This window comes from Lonchura striata, chromosome Z (assembly GCF_050655825.1).
Source record: "Lonchura striata isolate lonStrDom1 chromosome Z, ASM5065582v1, whole genome shotgun sequence".
Classification (NCBI taxonomy): domain Eukaryota; kingdom Metazoa; phylum Chordata; class Aves; order Passeriformes; family Estrildidae; genus Lonchura; species Lonchura striata.
This window is the reverse complement of record NC_140740.1, coordinates 20,006,505-20,030,040: the sequence shown is the minus strand read 5'-3', so window position 1 is coordinate 20,030,040 and position 23,536 is coordinate 20,006,505. Positions and strand designations below refer to the sequence as shown.

Genomic DNA, 23,536 nt, shown 5'->3' with positions numbered 1-23,536 from the left:
TAACAGAACACAAACATACTAAAATTGCATGTGACAGGATTCTTCTTCTAAAGTCTTGTAGCAGCCTGAGGTAGAAGGGCTTTGACTTCCATTTATCAGTGTTACTTAGTTATATAGATGACAGGCAATAGAAACTCAGTTCCAGTCTGTCCCTTTTGTGAGGTTGTTATAATCCCCTTACATTTAGAATAACCCATTATTTTATCAGTTTTATTTTGCAGCAGCCTAAAAATTTAGTTTTCAGATGGCATATACAATATCATCATAGTCTCTACTGATTGATTAATCAAGGGAATTAAGTAAATATTTTTTTCCTCTAAAATAATTATGCCACAGTTTAGAGCCCATCCGCCTGAACAAAATAAAAACTTTGGAGAAAATGTCAGGCTAAAGGTATTATTTGGAGTTGTTGATTCTTAAATTATCAAATATTTATGAAAAAGTTATGTATAAGTTATTTATAAGAAGTTATGTAAAGAGATGTATGTACTAAATGCATAATGAAGATACAAAATACAAAAGAAGCATCACTGAAATGAAACATTGCATCTGGACATGTGTGAGGACGATGAATATTAGTAAAGTAACAGCAATGAAAATATGTCTGTCTTGAAAGTCTACATGTTTATATGCTTCAGATGATTTGGATATAAAATACTCTACTAAAAAAAAACCCACAAAAACCATTGAATGTTTGCCTTAGGATGAAGAGGTCTGACATTTCAAATTCTTGTGTTTATGAAATTTGGACCTGTTGAGTATTAAATTTTAAAAATCTAATCAATAAACTTGCATTTAGCTACGTAATAGTAGAATAATTTATTGAAGCCCAATGTCTCTGCCCCCCTTTGAATATCCTGTTCTCTAAAGAATTTCCTCTTTTTAAGAAAATAATGTTTTGGTTCTGCTGCTCTATGTTTTCCAGAATTCTTTATTTAAGCAAATTGAAGAAATGGAACAGGACAGCTTGATCACCCTGAATATTGAACGTTTAATAGGAACATATGGACGAGTTACAGTAGAGTGGATTACTAATGGGAGCATAAGTGATGTATTTCCAGCTTCAGGAATGGTATTTAATAATGTCACTATTATTGGGGAGGCACTGACTGTATTGTCTCAGACAATAGAAAAATATGTACTGAGTGAGAAGGACAGTACCTGTTAGGTTGTCCCACTTTTCTGTTAATCGCTGCTTCCTGGTCCTTTGCTGTGATTCAAGCAGTTTATGCTTTTGGCGAGCACATAATACAGCTATATCACTTTAACACTTGTAGAACCTGATATTGCAATGCTGTCCAGGCACAGAAAATGTGTATTTGTAGTAACCTATTCCCATCTTCCTTCCTTTCTGCTGTGAGATTCGGTTACTATGTCAAACTGCATAGGTGGGAATCTGGGAATGTTTGTTCTTTGTCCTGACCTTCTCAATACAATGGAGAACTTAAGTGGCCCAGTAGAATATGACAAGTCCCAGTTTTCTATGTTTCTGAGAATTTTAGATTCCCAGCCATGTTAAAACCCAGTTTATCCAATGGCCAAAGCTCTTAATATGCCTTAGGACTGGTATGAGTCAGTTTCTGTAAATCAAAGTCCTCCATCTTCTGGCTGTCTGTAGCAGACACAAAGCCTGAAAAAAAGTGAAGAAAAAACAAATGGACTGGAAATTAAGGATGCCAAAACAATCATACTGAAATTGTTAGAGTACTCCTTGAGCATTCTGGCTACATACCATATGAGTGCACTGCATAGCTTTGCATGCAAGAAGAGTCAGAAAGGATAATAACAAGTGGAAATTTCTGTTTTTCCTACACATTATTTGTAGACTAAGTGTTTCTAGACACATCTTCCTTGTTGAGAAAAACCTAATCAGGTGGCCAGCCCTTTGAATTTAAAAATATGAGTAGAGATAGACAAAGAATGTATCAGTCATTTTATCAGAGGAAGAAGGAAAAAAAGTTGAATAACCATTTCTTCACATTGCAATTATTTTAAGAGATATATGCTCATTATTTTGATATGGATATATGTGGTATGTTGACCTTAGATGTCTAAAAACCCCCAACTATTTCTCTTTTACTCCCCCATCTCAGCAGGATGAGGAGAAAGTAAGGTGAAAAATTTTGAGATAAAGGCCCTTTAATAAGAAAAGAAAAAGCCATTGTCTACCTGGATTTATTCAAGGTTTTTGATACAGCTTGCTGTGGCCTTCTTCTAAATAAACTAATGTGTTATTGCTATCCCCAGGGAGTGGTGGTAAATAGCTCTTTTCAAACTGGCAACCTGTCACAAATGTGGTCTCTCAGGGATCAGTATTAGGCCAAACAGTGTTTAGTTTCTTCATAAGGGATGTAGGTGATGAGACCAGGTGTACTCTGATGAAGTTTGACCATGATACCAAACTAAGTGAGGAAGTGGACTCTTTGGAGAGTTACCTAGCAGGCAGACGTGGGTAGGCTGGAAGATTCATCAGGAATAAATGTTGCACTATGGAAAACATAATCCAGGAGTGGAGCACCCATTGACATCTATCCTGACTGGGGATTAGCTCTGGAGAAAGGGACCTGGGGATTCTGCTGGTCAAAAAGCTATGGCTGGAATTCGGTGTTCAGTTTTAGTCCCCGTTATGGAAAATAGATATGGGCAGGCTGGTCGGGTCCAGAGCTGGCCACGAATGTGGCCAGAGGACAGGGAAGCCTGTCATATGAGGAAAGGCTGAGAGAACTGTTCAGCCTTGAGGGAAGAAGGTTATGAGGAGATTTATTTTCAGACTGTTTGTCAGTATTTAAAAGGTGGCTACAAAGGAGAATACTTACTTTTTACAAGGTGTCATGTTGAAAATACGAGAGGTAATGGATGCAAGTTACTCCTGGGGAGATTCTCATTGGACATAAGAGGAAAATTTTTCACCATGAGAACAATCATCCATTGGAATAACCCTCCCAGGAGAGTTGTGGACTCCCCAAAACTGACACTTTTAAGATTGAGCTGGATAGGATGCTGGACCATCTTGGTTAGACTATGGTACTGCCAAGAAAGATTGGGCTAGGTAATTCTTGTGGTCCCTTCCAACCTTGTAATCTATGATTCTATAAGATATATATGTGTGTATGTAGATGCATTTTATAACTGATAAAGTTTACAGAATAAAACTCCAGGTTTAATAACACTGATAAGAAATTTTACGTTTTTCCCCCCTTCCCTCTAAAACTTTAGGTTACATTTTCAGAAGGTCAGGCCCTCTCCACAATCACCCTGACAATTCTTGCAGACAGTGTTGCAGAACTTTCAGAGACAGTGGAAGTCATACTCACCTGTGTTACCACTGTGGATGTTCAAGATACCACAAAAGGAGCTATCATTGATCCCAAAAGGGCAAGAGCTGTACTTAGCATTTTACCCAGTGACTCTCCACATGGTGTGATTGAATGGCACAGGGAGTCTCTCTTTGTTAAAATCACAGAGCCAGAAGGTAAGTCTGTTTCTTGATTCTTAAGAAAGAATGTATGTTTTTTCAAAGTCAGCATTGTTGAAGTTATAACACTGGTTACATATTATAAATGTATATATTCTCTATATATATATCAGCAATTTTTTATTAAAGTTTTTTATGTATCAGCAGTATTTTATTATTTATAGCATAAATATCCCTTAAAATGTAACCATGCTGTATTTCACATTGCATACATCAATATTTTTCAGCCATTTTTGTTTGAGAGGTAAGTTGCAAATTGCTAATGCATTAAATCCTTCTGTTTATATAAAAAGCAGAAGTTTCCCATTTAATGGGACTTCTATATTGTTTAAAATAATTTACATAGAAAGACTTTCCTCTTGAAGTGTCTCAAAAAGGGAAGCTTTTTGCTTAGAGCGCTAGGGGAAGGAAGGAAGCAGATCAGGAGTGAATTCTACTTCATGAAAAAGGTGATATTTTTCTGCTTGCAATTGCATGTTTGATTTGGTTTTCCTTCCAGGCACAAGTTGAAGAAGATCACCCAGGCAGTTGGCCAGAGGAGAATTGCCATGATGCTCAGGCTTCTTCCCTCTCTCCTGGCTCAGGGAGCAAGCTGGCATTTCTTGGGGCTCTTCCCACAGCTACCTGATGGGCTATTCATACTTTTAACAACCCAGTTAGAATTTTCTAACAATTTAATATTTTGTCAATATTAAAAAAATTAGATATACAAAAACTACTTTTTCCATCAGAGTATATTATCACCGGTAAAACATATTTTATTTTCAGGTGAATTGCTGTTGCCCCTTTATTAGCACCTGGAAGTAACGTAAAGGGATTCTTTTGTTTTTTTACACATTATAAACATTTATACTTTGACATTAGGATTCAAGGAAGGTTGCTAGCTTTAACTGGTTTCACAGATGTTTTTTTTCCAGTCTATAACTATTGTATTTTTAATGAATTATTCACATGTTCTATCTGTGAAATAATACCTGGTTACAGTAACTAGTTTGAAGTACAAGCCTGTTTACATTTTATCTGTTTCTATTTCTGCAGTCATAAATGCACCACTTTTAACCAGATTGTGTTTCATAATTTATTAGATAAAATTACAAATCTACGTTCCCAAAAGGCTGTTGAGCCTGACTGATACAAGTCTGTTTAATTTCTTTGATATTTGAGTTAAGTAAATGGGATATTTACAGTCAGAATGACTGCCCTCAATACCACTTTCTGTTAGAATCAATAGTGATGACCTAGGCATAAAAGGCCAGGCAAATTATTGAGATGGAAATTTTGCAGGACAACTGAATAAAAGTGTTGAAGTAATAATTTGTGTAACACTCATATGAAACTGTAGTATTTCATTATTCTTATTCTTCTAGATCCAGTTTTTCAATGCACAGTATCTTCAGATATCAGTATTGTTTTGTCTGTTCACACCAGATGTGTGTGTTCATATGCTTAAACCCTGGAATAATCCAAGGACTGTTGTGTCACTGAGTAGAATTGAATTGGGGTCTAACAAGCAGCTCCAGTAGATAGCTGAGCTGAAAATCAAGCAGACCAAGGGCTAAAATAAGGCTTCCACAAGGTGCATCCTAGTCTCAGTTCTCTTCAACATCTTCATGAATGACTATAGCATGAAGGGGGGTGGGTTAGAAACAGAGATGACACACCTAAAATTAATGAGGCAACAGAGAGAGTTTATTGTTTGAATCCCTCTTTATAAAGGGAGTTTGAAATGCCCCAGACTAGATAGCTCATTGGTCTGATCTTTTAACACTGCTCAGACAAGTGAGATGTCTGCAGTTTAGGATGAAATGCAATTGGTTGAGATTCCTGTCTGTCAACCCAGGGGCCAGTTTATGGAACTGGCTGTTTTTCTTATTTATATCTAAATTAGTTGCCCAGTACAAGCCAACTTGTACTGTGATATATTGTGAGAAACTGTAGTGAGCCTGTGCTCCAGGGAGGTTTAGGTGAATGGAGATGAGACATCTCTGAAGGTTGCTCTTAGGATGTAAGGTTTATTAGGGATGGAGAAAGTTCCTGCTTGGAGCTGCCAGACGCATGTGGCTGGGCTTGAGAGGATGGGGGAGGGGAGAGACAAAAGGGTGCTCAAGGAGAGAGGAAGTTCCAAGAGGAGGGGAAGATCCAAGAGAGCGTCTGGCCCCTCGGAGACCCCTTATCAGGGGGCTTCAAGGTGGGCTGGAACAAGGCTCCTGCCAATGGGGTCACAGGCACTTGATGTTTCAGGGGAGGGTAACAGGTGCGAGGTGAACCATACATTTTGGGGGTGAGATAGAACAGTTCACTTGACCCCTGGACCCATCCGTAGGCAAGGGCATTGTCTGGCTAGCAGAGAGGACTGTTCTCATCCTGGCTGTATTATTTATGAATAATTATATTTGTCCATCCTTCCCAACAAGAAACTACTTGGATTCAGGATTCTTAGAAATAATATTTGCTGACAACATTAAAGGAGGAACTCCCTTGAGAGAAGAGAGGCCCTGAAGAAAGACCTCAACAGATTTAGACAGACCTTGACAAATTACAGCACTGGGCAATCACCAGCTGTATGAAGTTTAACAAGGGAAAGTGCCAGATTCTGCACCTGGGATGGGGCAACCTTTGATGGATGGACAGTCTGTGGAATGAGCTGCTGGAAAGCAGCACCGTGAACCTGGGAGTCCTGGTCAGTGGCCAGTTGAACATGAGCCAGCAGTGCCCTGGCAGCCAGGAGGGCCAAGCGTGTCCTGGGGGGCATCAGGCACAGCATGGCCAGCCGGGCAAGGGAGGGGATTGTCCTGCTCTGCTCTGCACTCACCTTGAGTCCTGGGAGCAGTTTTTGTCACTTCAATATAAGAAATACATTAAACTATTAGACAGTGTGCAGAGGAGGCCATGAGGACAGTGAAGGCCTTGAGGGGAAGTCATATGAGGAGTGGCTGAGGTTATTTGGTCTGTTCAGCCTTGACAGGAGGGGAGACCTCATTGCAGTTACAACTTATGCAGGGAAGAGGAGGGGCAGACACTGATTGCCGCACCCCCTGGTGCCCTTTGACAGGACTCTGGTAAATTGCATGAAGCTGAGATCAGGCAGATATAGACTGGATAGCAGGAAAAGGTTTTTTAACCAGAGAGTGGCTGAGCACCAGAGCACGGTCCTCAGGGAAGTGGTCACATCACTAAGCCTGACAGAGGTCACAAAGTATTTGAAAAATTCTCTCAGGTTTGTGGTGTGATTCTTGCAGTGTCCTGTGCAGGGTCAGGTGTTGGACTCTGATGATCCTGATGGGTCCCTTCCTACTCAGCATATTCTATGATTGTAAAACAACTGTATTTTCAATTTTTTCCATCTCCTTACTATAGGGCAGGATAATTCAACTACTGTTACTCTACAAATTGTTCGAGAACAAGGATTTGTTGGGGATCTTGCAGTTCAGTTGAGCACTGCACCAAATTTTGAACTCCCCCCCTCCAACCGAGCAACAGAATATGAAGATTATATACTGGAAAAGAAAACAGTAATTTTGGCAGAGAATGCAACCACAACTTCAGTCATAGTCACTATTTTGCCTGTGAGTAGCCTAACAACTTCTTGAGCTATTAATATCTTAAGGAAATGGAAATGTTACTGATTTTATACTAGTTGCATGACAACATTCTAGAAGTGACTGTGCTGGGACTCTTGGAAAAAAATCTTGTTATTCATCTCTTTAAAAAAAACTTGTATATTCATCACTGGGAATGAGCCAAATTCTTTGTTTCATTACAATCCCAAAATTTACTTATAATAATAAAAAAGATTATGTATGATCTTTAGATACATTTAGAATGGAGATACTGATTTTCAAGTCATGGCTTGATTTCTGAGATCTAGCTCACTTTCTCGCAGGTAGCAGTAACAGGTGACAGCCAGCACTGCTTTCCACTGTTCTTGCATATCTGGAATCTGACTTGTCAGCTTCGATTTCAAAACCTGAGCAAAAGTATCTTTACATCTTTCATATAATATGAAGCCAGGGGTTGATTATATGATCCCAAATGTTGAGAAGTCTTGAACAGTAAACAACCTACAAGTAGTCAACTGTATTATATTGTAATTTATCATTTAAAAAAAAAAGAAATTTAAAACTTTTTTTCAGGACAATATTCCAGAATTACAGGAAGGATTTATAATCAATATTACTGATGTGCAGCTGATCACTTCATCTGAAGGACAGCCAAGTGTGAAGAGGCTTGGATTAGAAATAGCTGAAATAACAATTGAAGAAAATGATGATGCCAGAGGAATATTTAATTTTAATGTTACAAAGGTAAATAAGTCTGAATGAAAAACATATAAAGTGGCTTTCGAGCAAGGCAGTCCGATTTCTCATATGACTTCTGAAGTGTTCTGATTGGTTTTATAGTACTAAATTGTTATGGATAAAATGGCCAGATACCAGACAAACAATTCTTTCTTAAGAGGTTCATCACAAATAATACAAAAAATTTATTATGGACCTGGCAGTGCTGAAACCAGTGTCATTAAATGGATGTCAGGAGGTCATCTAATCCAGATTTTTGCCTAGAGTAAGGTCAATACTTAGGCCAGACCATTTTACAACTAATTATGCATTTCTTCATTTATTCTTAACTGCAAGACAACTTGGGGAAAAAAATGAAAAAGTTTGTTGAGACACTCTATGGTTTCTTTTTAAATGTACAGGGTATCACTGGAGCTGTTTCTGGTTATGAGGTACCACCACCACAGAATGTACTAAAACTCCCAGTTGTTCGACAGGCTGGGAGGTTTGGGTCAGCAATTCTGTACTGGGAAGCCATTCCTTCAACTGCCAGCTTTGATGACTTCACACCATCATCTGGAAACCTTACATTTGCAGATGGGCAGGTATTCACTTGCTGAAAGTTTACCTGACTTTGGGTTACCAGCTTAAGATTCTTTGTGTGTTTTCCTCTAGCAGAATTTTCACTGAAAAACTATTATATATGTCCTTATGTATATGAATGATTCTCCCAGCTTCAGTTTTTTAACATGGAAAACCAGAAAACCATTGACCAAATAGGATCATGTGTCTTTGATACGTTGGCAAGTGAGGACATAATTTCTAATAATAAGCCCTCTTACACTGAAAATTTTTAGTGAAATCCATCTTCACTATAAATTCTCAGAATAAACCTATATGTTTTCTTATCTGTGTTCTACACATAATTTTAAATTTCATGCTGCACCTGAGAGTACTTATTCTACACAAGGGATTTTGATATTAAGTGAATATGAGTGGTTTTTGGCAAAGGGAAGGATATACATAGTGTGCAGGATTTTGACTGAATATTGACAATATTGTCAACATTCACTTTCTACTGAATACCAAAGCAAAGCATTCTGCTGGTTTTGACAAACAAGATTTACATTGATGGACTTAAAAACCACTACTGAAATTATATCTTCTTATTATAAATATACGAGCATAAGAAGAAAAATGAACAAGTGAGCATTGTCTAACTATTAGTAGATATAATTTGCTTGTTTTATTTTTTTTCCAAACAATTTACAGAATATTATAAATGAAGTTTTGTTGCTTTCTTTTTCTTTTTAACATTTTTACAGGCTACAGGAGAAATAGAAATTACAATCATAGATGACAGTGAAGTTGAATTACTTGAGATATTCAAAATTGTCCTGGTGAGGGTAACAGGTGGTGCAAGACTTGGGAATGACACCCTGGTAACTGTCGCTATTCCACCAAATGATTCTCCTGTTGGGGTATTCAGGTTTGAAGAAAAGAATGTGAGTTTGATTTAGGCTGCACTCATTTCTGCTAAAGTAGGAGGGTGGGTTTGTGTCACTAGCATATAGCTGATTTTTGCAAGCCTTCACTGCAGAGGAAGATGTGATTTCATTGAAATCTTATTAGTGCTTGTCTACATCTAGCTGTGTAGGATGGTAGTAACAGTGAAAGTGCTGCTGCATAAATACAGATTTCTGCTTGACTGAATCAATTTAATTCACTACACTAACAATTTAGGACATCCTAGGTAGGATTTTTGATGGTCTGTATAATAATAGGCATTACTGAAAGAAAAATTTAGAAAGAAATTACAAAGCATATCTCATCTTAGTTCTTGCCATGCTTCTGCTCTCCCTTTTGCTGGTGCTGAGCCTGCTGGTGGCATTGTCTGTAATTGTTTTGGATCATAGTACATACAGAAATCACTTGAATGACTAGTCCTTGCTACCAGGATTCAGGACTCTCCTTAGACCTGTTACGTTCCTATTTATTTTCACTCCTATTGTTCAGAATTGTAATTGATAATGTTTTCTGTTGTTTATTTTAAACATGTATCCATGTCATTTGACATTATCAATGCAGTTTTTGAATTTTTCAATACAGCCTTTCCCATATTCTCCTTCTCTTTCTCCATCAGGTAACTGTGAAGGAACCTCAGACACCTGATGACTCTGCTGCAGTTGTTTTGCTGAATGTAAGTCGAAGTCAGGGAGGAAGAGGAGAAGTTACAGTGTTATGGATTCTCGAGGAAGCAGCCAAATATGATCTGACCCCTCTAAATGGTACTCTTCATTTCAGTGAGGTATTTCAGATATTGTAATAACTTATTTACTATTAGATTTATAAATACTTCCTTCTACTGGTGTATATTTGTATGGTTGTTGTTATATGTTGATAGAAGTAGGGGGTTACTAAGTATTATACACAAGAAAAAGGTTAGTTTGAACTGGTGGGGTTAGAAGTATTTAGACTTCTTTCAAGATGGAATGGAAAACTGACATGCTCTTTTAGTGCAGCATAATGTAATTATCAGGAAGGTAGCTCTTCAAATCTCCACTGTTTTTACTATTAAGAAAGAGGAATTGAAGTCTACTGAGCGAAAATAATGATTACAGAAACACTTATTCCACTAAAGTCTGAAGCATCTTAAAAAGAAAATTTGCATTGAAAGGGTGAGAAAGAAAATGAATGCTCAAAATCTTCAGATTAAAAAAAAAAAAAAAAAAAAAGCACCTTCATAGCTTTCAAACTAGACAGGGCTATTTAACTCATATTTTATGGCAGGTTACAACTCTGAAGCCAGAGTTAAGTATTGGATAGTGATAGTATGTTAATATTTATATTTTACAGTTAACTTAAACTATTTAATGAAGAAAAGTATTTTAACAAAGCATAATCTATATTGTCCCAGTATAAGCTTTTCTTTCATTAAATCAGTAGGCATGCTGGATGTTTTACTTTGAGTCAGCTGAAAAATAGATTTTTTTTTTTCTGGTAAAATCATAAGTATTTGGCAGTTTTGCTCTCTTTTCTCCACTGGTAGGCTTTGACATTTTGTCTTGTACATTTATATATAATTGAGTATAAGCAGAAAAATATGTATGCATGGTATATTAAATTTATACCATGTGTTTGCCACTTCCCAAAAATGTGGATTAGGCAGAAATTCGACTAATGTATCTAATCTTAGAATATGTGTGTACTATTGAATATGCAGTTTCTCTATAGATGGTTTCCTCTAAGTTAAAGAACATCTGTGTGAGCACAAATTCAAAGGAATTTCAGTCTTCATTTAGTTGAAAATAGTGAGTAGCCCACAATGTTTGAGAGACAATTTTTACTGGTTATTAATCTGTGAGAAGAAATTTCAGTCAGATCAGATATCTGATATCTTAAAATACTAAAGAATATGTTAAGCATTCTTAACATTTGATATGTTAAAAAATTTTTGGTTTAGTACTGTATTTTGTTTAATTTAATTTAATATATATCCATGTCTTTCTGGTCTTTACATGATGCAGACTGAGTCCCAGAAATTGATTATTTTACATGCAATCCAAGATGGTCTGCTGGAGGGGAATGAAACATTTACCATTCAGCTAGTCTCTACTGGTGATGCAGAGATATCCCCTGTAAATGGTAAAGAGTTAATTCAGTATCTTCTGGTTTTAGATATTCTATATGAGAATTATTCTAAGTCTGTTCATATTATTTTAGCCTGCAGTGCTTAAGTATTTAGTGGGCAGCTAGTTGGTTGCAATTTATCAGTCTTTCCACAGGCCCTCTATGAACCTGATGTTTAACAACTCATGTCACAAAATTTACCAAAGGTAAATTGCTTAGTTTTCACTTAAAATTAGAATAATTTTTCTCTTCATAGGTGTTGCAACCATCACTATCATGGGAGATGAAGGAGCTTCTGGGGTGGTTGGGATAGCCCATTCATCCAAGCATGTTTTGATTGGAGAACCTTCAGGAAGTTATAATGGAACTGCTCTTATTAGGTGGGTACATCTCTCATTTTTTTCAAAGAAAGAGCAACAACCCAGATTCAAAAGCTATGAGACTCCACATTTGTCAATTTATTGAGTACTACATTTTATCATAATTTCTATAATCAGTACTATTTTAAAAACTAGGTGATTGGTTTAAAGGAAGGGTAGAATATGCCATGTATGTATCTTTCCAGTATTAATGTGGAAGTCCAAATAGTCCTCTCTGTCTTCAAGTTATTTACAACATTGATGCACCAAAGGAAAGAGGATCATAATAATAGGAAAGGGGTAAGAAGATGTCATATTTGAAGGTGCTTTGTGCTTTCTAGAATTTGATTCAGGATTTGTGCCTGAATGGTATTTCAGCAAATTGTTATATTCTAGCATAAACAGTATGGGAATTGGGGTTTTGGTGCAAACAAGATGCAGTTGTTTTATTCAGTCAACTGAAAACAGAATGAGCAGTTTTAGATTCTTAGAAACATTGGAAAAAAAAAGATTATGACACTTCCAGCAAATATAAAGCAGCAGAACACCTTCTGGTACTGGCCCAAGAAGCCCAAAAGACTAAACAATGCTTTTTTGCAAGAAGTAGTTTAAAATTGTTATGTGAACAATGTGCAGACAAATCTTTACTGTGACTTGTCCAAGCATTATGTTATTGATAGGGTTTTAGACAAGTAGCAAACAGAACACATCACAGAAAATCTCAAAGAAGTATTTTGGTATTCTACATCTGCCTTATAGATCAAATTGCCCCTGGCATTACCCTGACATCCAATTTCCCTTCTATGTTGCATATCTATCTCTGAAAAAGCAGCATAAGACAAAGAGAAATCAGTTTTCAAGTCCTATCTTTGGGCTACATGTGAAAGGAAACTTGAAAGACCTCTTGGTAAAAATACAGCTAGAGATGTCTCCAAACACAGAGAAATAAAAGAAAATTTCAGAGATGTTCTGAAAATGCCTGAAAAGGGAATTCTTATGTTCCTAATAGTGATCGAGTACATTAAAACTCAAGCTTTCATAGGGCTGATAACATTCCTTCCATGCACAACAGTATGATATACTATCTCTTTATTGGATATTAAATATTAAAGGTCAAAATAAAATCTGTGTTTCTGTCCTTACCTGCAGCCTGGTACGTGGCCCAGGGATTTTTGGGGAGATCATAATATATTGGAATATAACACCTCCTCATCAGACAGAATTTATTGAGGTATCGGGGACCTTGACCATGCGAGATAGGCAGTCTGCAGCAGTTGTTCTAATACAGGTATATGAGAGATCTGTATATCAGTACCTATTTCAAGTACTTTCTTTTATTTTCTTAAGATCTTGGCTAAAAATTATTTATATCTTTCTCTCTGGAAAGGGCTTAAATCCTTTTAGTTGTTGTTGATTTTTTCCTGTAGGCTGTAGATGACAACTATCCTGAGGAGAAGCATTACTACCAGTTTCAACTAACCAGAGTCAGTGATGGAGGACTTATAAATGAATCTAGCAGCACAGCAAATATTACCATGGCCGCCAGTGATTATCCATTTGGAGAGTTTTCATTCTCCCATGAACTATTGCTAACTACAGAAGATGAAAAATGGGTATCGGATTAAAATTCTTTCTTATAAAATTACTGATAGATAACAGTATTGTTGCTAGAATTATGTCTTGTAAAGGCAACTGTAGCAGAAAACAAATCCATTTTTAAAAGAAAATATTATCTTTCCCTCAGGTTAACATCACTGTTGTGCGTTCCAAGGGATCCTATGGCAGAGTGCGTCTTTGCTTTCAGATAATAAATGGGACTGCAGAGGAAGGAATGGATTTTACTCTCATAGTAAAGGAAGTGATGTTTGAACCAGCTGAGGAAAGTAAAATTATTTTGATTGAAATTCATGATGATGACTTTCCTGAAGGTCCTGAAAACTTTTCATTGATAATTACTCAAGTGGAACTCCAAGGAAGGTAAAGTTAAAATTTCCAGTTGATTTTTTACAAGCAGAAAAACAAATGAGAAAAACAAACTATATTTGGAGTGTAATCTACCTGAATAAAGTCACTGCTAGACATTTAATCTATTTTACTGTAGAATTTTATAAGACAGCTATAATTGTAATCATAATTCAAAATAGGGTATGGTAAACCCACTTATTTTAACTTTTTTAGTATAAAGATGTTTCTGATTAAGATTTATTAAAACTTAAAATCCATACATTAGGTACAAATTGCCAAGTTGCAATAAATTTCTTTAAAAAGATGAAATGAGAAAGAACAAATGAAAGATACACATTTCTAGTAATAATTCTTGGAAATGTTATAATATGAAGAAATGTGACAAAAAAGTCTTCAGTGGTAGCTGTCAAAAAGTAAAGTTATTTGCAGTAGTTCAAAAATTGTCACATACACATCTTTATACTTTCACAGGAAGTTTAAAACATATTTTATGTTGTTTTTTTTTTAAATGTTCTTGCAAGTGGATTTGATTTTACTGTAAGAGAGAATGGTCTACAGGTGGATCAACCTCCAATAATAGGAAATATCTCCACAGTATGGGTAACTATTGCAAAAAATGACAATGCTGAAGGTATCATAGAATTTGATCTGAAGCATGTCCTTCTACAGGGTAAGTTTAACATAAATTCTCACTATATTTTGGAAGATAAGGCTATGGCATGAATTTTGAAATTGCATAAATTTTTCTCAATTATTTTATAGTGGAAGAGGATGCTGGATTAATCATGATTCCTGTTTTGCGAAAGTGTGGAACTTACGGCAATGTCATGGCTGATTTTCTTTCTCGAAGTATTTCTGCACTTCATGGTGTTGACTATATAATTCATAATAATACTGTAGTTTTTTATAATGGACAGAACCAGTCTTTTATTTACATTTCTATTATAAATGATGAAGAAAGGTAATGAATTTTTCACATATTTATTCACATATTTACTTCTGATAAAGTCTTTTTCAACATGCACTAAAAAAATCTACATATATGTGTGTATTGAGCTGTAATTGAAAAACAAATTTCTGCACAGCTAAAAAAATAACCTAAGGGAGAAAGCCACCTAAAGGGGAAAGAAGATGTTATATTACAGTGTCATAGTTCCTGTTAAATAGTATGCAATCAAACATGATTTTTAATTACACTATAAGAAATGTTGGTTTCAATAGTATTGCAATGAAGAATAAAATATTTTTCCATATTTTTGTTTAACTTAACACTAGTAGAAAATAGAATAATGATAGAATTTCAGAATGGTGATATCTGAAATATTTTTATTTCAGATATCATCATTCCATGCAACTAGAAGGAATCTTATACACTGCACCTATGGAATTGATTTCTTTATTCCTAAAAACAGACCAAGTTGGATGCATGATTTAATTACGAAGTACAGTTTGAATTTTTTTTCTTTTCTCTCAGATATCTCAGAATGTTTTGGTTTTGTTTTTGTTTTTTTTTTTTTTTTTCTGTGCAGTGAATCAGCAGAGCAATTTGAAATCCAGCTGACAGGAGCCACTGGTGGAGCCATCCTGGGGCTCCACCTGGTGAGCCAGGTCACCATTGCAAAAAGTGACTCTTCCCAGGGCATGGTCCGATTTCTCAACCAAAGCCAAATTATTCTTCCCAACCCTGATGCAACCACAACAGTGTCCCTGGTGGTGGAAAGGACTGGGCAGTTAGTGGAGGCACAGGTGGGTCTTGCCTGTAAAAGACTGAAAGATATCCAATGATCACGTCAAAAAGCTCCTTCATTTTGCTTTGAGACCTTTCTTAGTGATTGATGTTTAATAGTATAATTATGGAATTTTAGTAAATATGAATTGCATATAGCTGCAGTATATCAGAAAGTAGTAATAATTATTGGAAATGTAATAATATGAAGTTATCCATTTAAATTATTACCAATTTAAAATCCTGTTTCTTCTCCTGCTTCCCTTTTATTATGGTATTGTGTACATTGTTTTGAACAAGCTCCTAGTCCTATGAAAATTATAGTTAATTTCATATACTAATACTAGTTTAATTTAATTCAGGAAATTGCTGGCTATGAGTTTTGTAGAGTATTTTTTTACTCTATACAGGCCACTTATAAAGTGAAGATATAAATATAAAACATGGTGGGTCTTTCACAGTCATGTCAAATAATTGGAAAATTTGCCTTGTAAACCATTAACTCCTCCATATATAAAAATTACCTCAGTCTTTGACTTTTTCTAGAATTCATTGGAGAAAAGCAGAAAATACTTAAATTAACAAAATAATAATTGTCATGTCCTGAATATAACCTCCTTAAAAGCATTCTTATTTGTGAGAATTTGTGGAAATGCTGTGGCTTTTAATCAGATGGAAGACATATGAAGGATTCATAATTTTCTTCATAATCTGAAGGATGAAAAGCTTTTATGATAGAAAATATTTGTCATTTTTAGGCTTGACATTACACTTCAGAGGGAAATTATTTTGATCATGAGTACTGATGTGTGAAGTTTTGCAAAAGAAGTCATGAAAGAGAAGAGAGATTGACTCTAGGATTCTTGATATATGTTAAAGATATCTTAGTTTATTTTCTATTACTAACATCTAGAATTTAATAGACTGGTATGGTGACTAATAATTTAAAATTCCCATTTGTAAATTGATATGTTTACTTTTTCAAAGGCTTCTATATTTTGCCCCATAGAATTATTATGACTATTTTGTATCCTGTCTTCATAGCAAAGATTTAAACATAGCTGAGTACTCTGTCACTTCTCCTCTAGGGATGCTGTTATAATGCATCACCCCTCTAAATCTGAAACTGATCTATTCCACAGATTAACTGGGACATTTTGGGACCCAATTCAGAAGAGATTTTGTCTCCTCTGAATAGTGACATTGGTGACCCTGTGAATGGAACATTCTATTTTGAAGAAGGTGAAGGAGGTCTGAGAACAATTAATCTACAAATCTATCCTCATGAAGATGTTGAAGTTCAGGAAACCTTCATTATTCGACTGAGCCTTAGGAAAGGTGAAACAGAAATAGATCCTAAGGCAAACAGCATTACATTAATAGTAAGTTACTATCACTTCTCTTTCTTCAGAGATTTCTGTTATTCATGCAAAGCTTTTAAAAATTAATCAGTGATTACTTATTAATTTGGCTTTTTTGACCTTTGTACTATTTTGGTATATTATGTTCAGTTCTGAAAGAAAAAGGGCAGAGAATCTATCAGTAAAAACTGGAATAAAAGCAGTGAGCTGTCTCTCCTATTTGCAATTTTCTATAGTTCTCTTTAGCAAAAGCATGAATTGAGCCCACATTTTTATGTGTCAATATGTTTGTCCTCTGTTGTGGTTTAAACCCAGTTGGAAATAAAACACCACTCAGCTGCTTCCCTTCCCCTACACCCTCTTGTGAAAGGAAGAGAAAAAGCAGAGTTTCTGAGTCAATATAAGAAAAATTTACTTGAAAACACCAATGAAATGAAAAACAAACAGTAGCAGCAACAAGGTTAATGACAAAGGTATACAATAGAGAGGGTGATTTACACACAAAGAGGTGTTCAACACCAAAGCTCCACTGAGGCAAAGACAAAATGTCTTTTACCCCTGAGCAAATGAAAAACAATGATGAACGAATCATCCTCACACACACTCCTCCTCAAACCCTGAGACAGCGGAAAAACAATGGTGAACAAACTCTCCAGGCTGGACCACTTGGCCTGCACCAACCATGATGTGTGCGTGTAGATAAAAGCGATCTGGACACACCCACACAGCACCAGGCTCCAACTCCTCAGCAGCTGCAAGTAGGACATTGTCACTCTTGACATCTCTTCAGAGGAAGGGAGAAAATCTGACTTCTCACAGTACAAGAGAAATGCAGGTGTTGTTGAGAGTTATCACAGACAAATCAGTGCTCTAGGGATACTGCAACTAAAGATGTATTTATAAAGCTGCTGTAAGAAACCCTCAAAAGAATCTCTCCTAGAAATTGTATTTTTATTTATTATCCGGTCTGTAATGTGTTGATGGAATTAGCTCTTATTTCCACAGTCCCCTTCAGGAAGTCATGTTACCCCAAATTCTTTTTGCAGCTAATGGCTCATGGAGATGGATGCGGGTGAGCTCTCTTTGCCATAGTGCTGAGTTTGCAAACTAATAGTGTTAGAAAAGTTTCTGTATATTAGCTCAAGGTGTCTGAGTACTTCCTGCTTGAGAATCAAAATATTCAGATGTAGCAATTCAAATAAAACTCTGTTCTTTTCCTTCTGAACAGGGGAACTGAAAACTGAAAAAGGGACATTCAAAATTGTCTCTGCTGTTTTTAGAACTAACAGATATGTCCCTCTGTAGCATTTAGCAGTGAAAATCTCACTAGTTTGAACAAAAATACAACTCACATTACATTTCCAGTTTTTTTAAATGTTTGTTTACCTTTTTACAGATAGAGAAGTTTGGTGATCCAAATGGAATTGTACAGTTTGCTCCTGAATCATTAACTGAGAGTAACTATGAAGAACCCTCAGGAGACGAAGGGCCACAAAATATTACCCTGTTTGTCAAACGAATTCAAGGCATTCTGGGGAACATAATGGTATTCTCACTCTTTTCCTAATAAACAATGTAATCTGAAATCATCCTTGGTGTCGATGTATGGAAAAATAGCTCATTCTGTGCCTTTCAATTGCTTGTTTCTCAAATTAATTTTTTTTTTAATGTTGCATTTTGGAGTTAGGAAGGGCTTAGCCCTAGTACTTGTCATTTGGAGGGTAAAATTCAGTCTTTCCTGGCCAGGAAAAATAAAAGAAAAACAATACTGCTGTACTGCTCTCACTTTCTTTCTCTCACAGTTTCTTTTGATGGGAGAATGAAGAGACAATACTTTCATAGTGAGTTGTCTTTGATGTCATCACACTTTACTTTTTTAGACAGAATCAGACTTTTCTGAACTGTCATGCACATTGGTTTTTTATCTAAGGTTGTTTAGAAGTCAGTGTTTTAACAGGAACTCATTTAATTTAAAATAAATTGATCAATTGATAGAAAAATCTGCTGTGTTTAATGAGAGTTTATTCCTTTCTAATGTGAGGAATACTGGAAAAAGTAAAAACAGCAAAGTTGTTTTGGTGAGAAAAGAGAAATACTTTTTGAAAAATGTTCATAAATTCCACATAGTTTTACATAAATCTTCTGAAACTAGACAAAGGAAATATTTATATTCTTAAGACTGTTAATGAAATAACACACTCTTTTGAAAGATGGTCTGTGTGATAGGCTATTCTTCCTATGCATACACAAAACAATTGTTATTTTACCCATTTAAAAGCAGTCTGTTCCATATCCTATCTATAGTGAATCCTGAATTTGCATGTTTCTGACTTTGGAGGTAATTTTTCTTTCTTTTATGTTTTGCATTTTCTATACTAATTTCAGATTTACTGGGAAATACGTAGTGATTCTGACATCACAGGTGACTTTCTTGAGACAGAGGGATTTGTTGTCATTGCTGACCAGCAGAGTACAGCTGAGATAATTATCTATCTCTTGCCTGATGATGTTCCAGAACTGGATGAAAGCTATGAGGTACATCTGATTTCAGTGGAAGGTGGAGCAGATTTAGACCATGAGAAAGGAATTTCAAAGATCACAGTGTTTGCAAATGATGATCCTTACGGAGTGTTCGCCCTCTACTCTGATCAGCAGTCATTGTTGGTAGAAAAATCCCTGGATCGATATGTTCAGATTAATGTAACTCGGCATGCTGGGTTATTTGGAGATGTAATGGTTGAGTACCATGTAATATCCCTTCATGATGAAGTAGTAATTGAACCCGAGAATGAGGTGGGATTACTCACAGTAAAGGATGGCGCCAGCTTTGGAGTGAAAAGAGTGCCAATAAGCAACCAGGTGTGTATTACTCTTTTAGCTCCTATAATATCTGTTGTTTCCATTTGTTTCATCAAATACAAATAAGATAAAACATTCTCACTAGTATCAGCTGTGCAGAAGCAGAAAATAGAGTTTTGGTACTACAAATTTCCTCTTTATGGAGTAGAACTGGATTTGAATATCAAATTTTCTGATAATAATTGCAAAATCACTGCTATGCATGTGTTCAAATATTTTAGGTTTCCTGACATTGTAGTTTGGTGTTACTATGAGTTCAATATCTCAATATGGCAAAAATATGCAAATATTTTCTTAAGTTCCTTTGAATTGTAAATAGTGATCTGTCATTTGTGACCAATGAAGAAGAAGATAAATGTACCTGCAGTCTTCTGTGTTTCCTTGTTTGTCATTATTATTACAGTCTTACATCCACTCTTACATGCTCTTACAACCATCTTAAATATTTTTAATCCTAAGGATTAAAATCAAACCAAGGCCTAGTGTGTCAGATTCAACTTTTTAAAATGGCAATAGTTGCTTTACAAACTCCTATTCCAGCAAACTGCTGGCAGATTCCTTTCACAATATTGATGGTTTAACTGTAATTCTATGAGAAACATAATCAACAAAATACTTGTCTTGAAAATGCTGTTTTTTATGTAAGTAAACAACAGTCTGAGGATTGCTTTGTTAATCATTTTGCACTGTTGGATCATATGCTTTTAGTGGAATTAAATTTCTACCTTTTTAATTAAATTCTCTCTCTCAAAGGCATTTATTTTACTGGGCTTGAATTTTACTCTGGAACTGACTAATGTAAGCCTGGTTAGGGGAAGTGCCAAGGATGTGCCTAAAATATTAGGAATAGCAAAGTCTGCTGTGCTGCTTATTCCTGCGGAAGCTGCCAATTCACAGGTCAGTAGCCTGGTTGTGGTGTCATGCTCCTACCACAGAAGAAAGGTATACTTCACTGCAGAAGAGACCTGTTGTAAGAACTCAGGGAAGTGTTCATTTTAATCAGTATGATGGAAGAGATCATTCCTATTATTACTTGCACCGTAGGTTATTCTTTCCTCTGATAAAAAATCTTATAGAAACATTTTAATACAATTGGAAAAGGCCTCTTCATCTGTAAAATGTAAGAAGTGTAAATATTTACATGAAAGGGGAGTTGTAAGACTTAAAGGAAAATAAGTAAATCTGGGTAATGTTTCTATAAGTATGGCAACCCCAAAGCAGAAAATAGCATGTACTCAGTATTATGTGCAAAAAGATATGGAATATATGTTTGGTGTTAATGCAGATGTCATTAAATTTGGTACTCATTGTGTGATACATTTTCCATTTGTCTATTTTGTATGAGATTGAGAAAAGATAATTTGGCTACTTTGATATGGTATATGTGCTACCATTCCCTTTTTTTTATGTCAGGCACAGGTTTTAACTCTAAAATTTTATTGAAGTTTTTATTTAATGATCTTAATTATCTTGAGGCATTGTTATGGTTTTTAATTTACTATGGAACTTAAGTCAAATAGCCTTTCTTTATACACTATTTACAGAAAGACTATTGTATACCATATACAACCATATATCCATTTATTATTGCTTTTAGAATATACAAATTATCTTCACTCCTATTTGCTGCTCAGAGAAAAAGAAAAGTAGATCACAGTAGCTAGAATAATTTTGTCTACAGTGTCGTGAGGCAACAACTTACTTTTCAATGGATACATAATTAATAACTTATGTTAGACCTAATTATATGTATATATCTATATATGTAGAGAGAGAGTAGTATAGTTATTACCTGTGAGCACTGAGGACAGTCTTGATTTATTTTTCTTCTAAATAACAGACAGACACAGATTATATTCACTGTTTTCAGCACTGAAATGTCACTCATACTTGTTCCTTTTCCCTGCAATCTAATTGCCAGAAATCTAAAACTTGCAAGTGTTATTTAAGAGCTCATATGAGTTCTTTCAAGAGAGCAAATTCATATGTCTATAGATACATGCACATATATTTATTTATATGCACGTATCCTTATTGTAAGATGCCCATTTTATGAGAGGTACCATGCTTTCATGTAAGTTATTGTCCATTTTTATTCCATTTTCTGATAAAATCTACAATGTTTCCACAGGTTGGCTTTGAATCTGTGGTATTACGACTTACTAATGTTGTAGCAGGGACAGGCCATGCTGTCATAACCAGAAGAGGAGTTTATGGCTCTGTAATAGTTAGCTGGATTTCAGGATGCCCACCAGACCTAGTCACTGATTCTGTTAAACCAGGCAATATTACTCCTTCATTTGGTGAGTAATTGCTGCAACAAATTATGTACAGCTACAAGGACAACAGCTTTGACAGCTGCCTAAATGATGATAACACCTTTTAATTATTTGTACCTCTGCATGTTTCTATTACTAATGAAGAGTGATTAGAATGAAATTCTGTGATCCAATTTATATCTGTAAGAGACATATTTACTTTATGAGAAAAAAACCCAATTTTTCTTCATAGACACAACACTATGCCCCTGAAGGACAGCTTTCTGTAGGAAAGACCCTTATAATGAAGATTTCTTCACTTCAGTAGAGTGGAATTGAGACTAAAGTCCCTATGTCAGTGTATTTCCAGGTAAAAATAGAATTCCTGTTTAGTGATTTTGACTGTCTCAATCACTCTCCTTTCAGGTACTATTGTATTTTCCTCTGGGGAGGAAAGTAAAGTAATTTCATTTCAGGCTATTCCAAGCCTAAATAAATCTGAGACATTTGCCATCATTTTAACAGCAGTGCACAGCAATGTGTCTGGTGGGGCTCGCCTGAGGTAAGAATGTTATTTACACTTTTGAGTTGCACTGATGCTGTAAGAATTATGTCATGTATAGAGGCATATACCTCATACAAATCCCTATTAAATTATAGGTAGCTAGCAAATTGGAATTCCTTTTTTGATAAATTTCTATGTCTTGTCTCACGTGGAACTAAGGCTTTTCTTCAGTTCCCGTCTCTTTCCTGGAATTAGGATCTGAGATACCTAGAATGATGGAGACAGTTAGGAAAGGCAGTTAAGTTTTAACCAGGAAGCTGGAGAATGAAATAAACCGTCAACTTTCAGTGTCCCTAAAAATCCATATTTAGAAGATCTTAGATGAAAGGAGTTATTTAAAAGAAATCAAATAAAATAAGATCTGCTCTAAAAATTTATATTAACCCCCCTTTTTATTCTGAAAAATTAAAGCATTACATTCAATGTAGTTTTTTGTCACACAAATTGTTATGTTAAATTTGTTATCTGTTCTTCAAACTATTTCCAGTTTTTCTTATTGTAGATGAAAATGTATAAAAAATGGGCATGGAGTGACATTGTGGGGAGAAAGGTCACCATGTTAAAATTGAACTGACAAATCTGAAGGAAGTCAGGAGTGAACTAGATGCCTAAATTCCTCAAACTGACTCTTTCTCCTAGGTTTGTCTATCCTATGGACTTGAGTCCTCAAGCACATGTTTACTGTGCAAGTCAAGTACCTTGACTGTATGAGAATAACCTTTCCTAGAAAACTTAAGACTGCATCCCACAAGATGTAAAGCTCACAATTACTTTGAAGGCTTTTGGCTTCCTAAGTGGTGGAAGAGTCTCATCTGTTAGCCAAATCCACTCCCTGTAATTGTGTCATTTGGTAGCCTCTGGCATTAAATAATGTTTCAGTTCTAGAGAGAAGGGGATGACACAAGATTTAACAGAGTCAGTGTAATATTTTGCAATTAGAAGGGAATATATTTAATATGAACAAAGTAAAGCTTAAATTGATATTGATAACAAGACTCAGATCTGGAAAAAAAAGTACTTTGGGCAATATTGTAAAGAGGCAGTATTTCAATGCCTTACTA

General features: G+C 35.5%; 1 protein-coding gene across 8 annotated transcripts in view; it reads left to right on the top strand.

The window, feature by feature from the left end:
• Positions 1-23,536, top strand: part of ADGRV1 (adhesion G protein-coupled receptor V1) — a 253,088-nt gene that overhangs the window by 82,570 nt on the left and 146,982 nt on the right. For all 8 annotated transcript variants that reach the window (XM_085566958.1, XM_085566953.1, XM_085566955.1 and 5 more), the window contains 21 exons: positions 926-1,072; positions 3,217-3,472; positions 6,833-7,041; positions 7,609-7,779; positions 8,175-8,357; positions 9,078-9,257; positions 9,896-10,060; positions 11,280-11,397; positions 11,639-11,762; positions 12,891-13,029; positions 13,169-13,354; positions 13,486-13,718; positions 14,228-14,376; positions 14,469-14,667; positions 15,236-15,452; positions 16,575-16,814; positions 18,190-18,339; positions 19,179-19,652; positions 20,406-20,549; positions 21,784-21,955; positions 22,337-22,472. In XM_085566958.1, the coding sequence (XP_085423084.1) occupies positions 926-1,072; positions 3,217-3,472; positions 6,833-7,041; positions 7,609-7,779; positions 8,175-8,357; positions 9,078-9,257; positions 9,896-10,060; positions 11,280-11,397; positions 11,639-11,762; positions 12,891-13,029; positions 13,169-13,354; positions 13,486-13,718; positions 14,228-14,376; positions 14,469-14,667; positions 15,236-15,452; positions 16,575-16,814; positions 18,190-18,339; positions 19,179-19,652; positions 20,406-20,549; positions 21,784-21,955; positions 22,337-22,472 (3,992 nt within the window). The remainder of the gene's footprint in view (positions 1-925; positions 1,073-3,216; positions 3,473-6,832; positions 7,042-7,608; positions 7,780-8,174; positions 8,358-9,077; positions 9,258-9,895; positions 10,061-11,279; positions 11,398-11,638; positions 11,763-12,890; positions 13,030-13,168; positions 13,355-13,485; positions 13,719-14,227; positions 14,377-14,468; positions 14,668-15,235; positions 15,453-16,574; positions 16,815-18,189; positions 18,340-19,178; positions 19,653-20,405; positions 20,550-21,783; positions 21,956-22,336; positions 22,473-23,536) is intronic.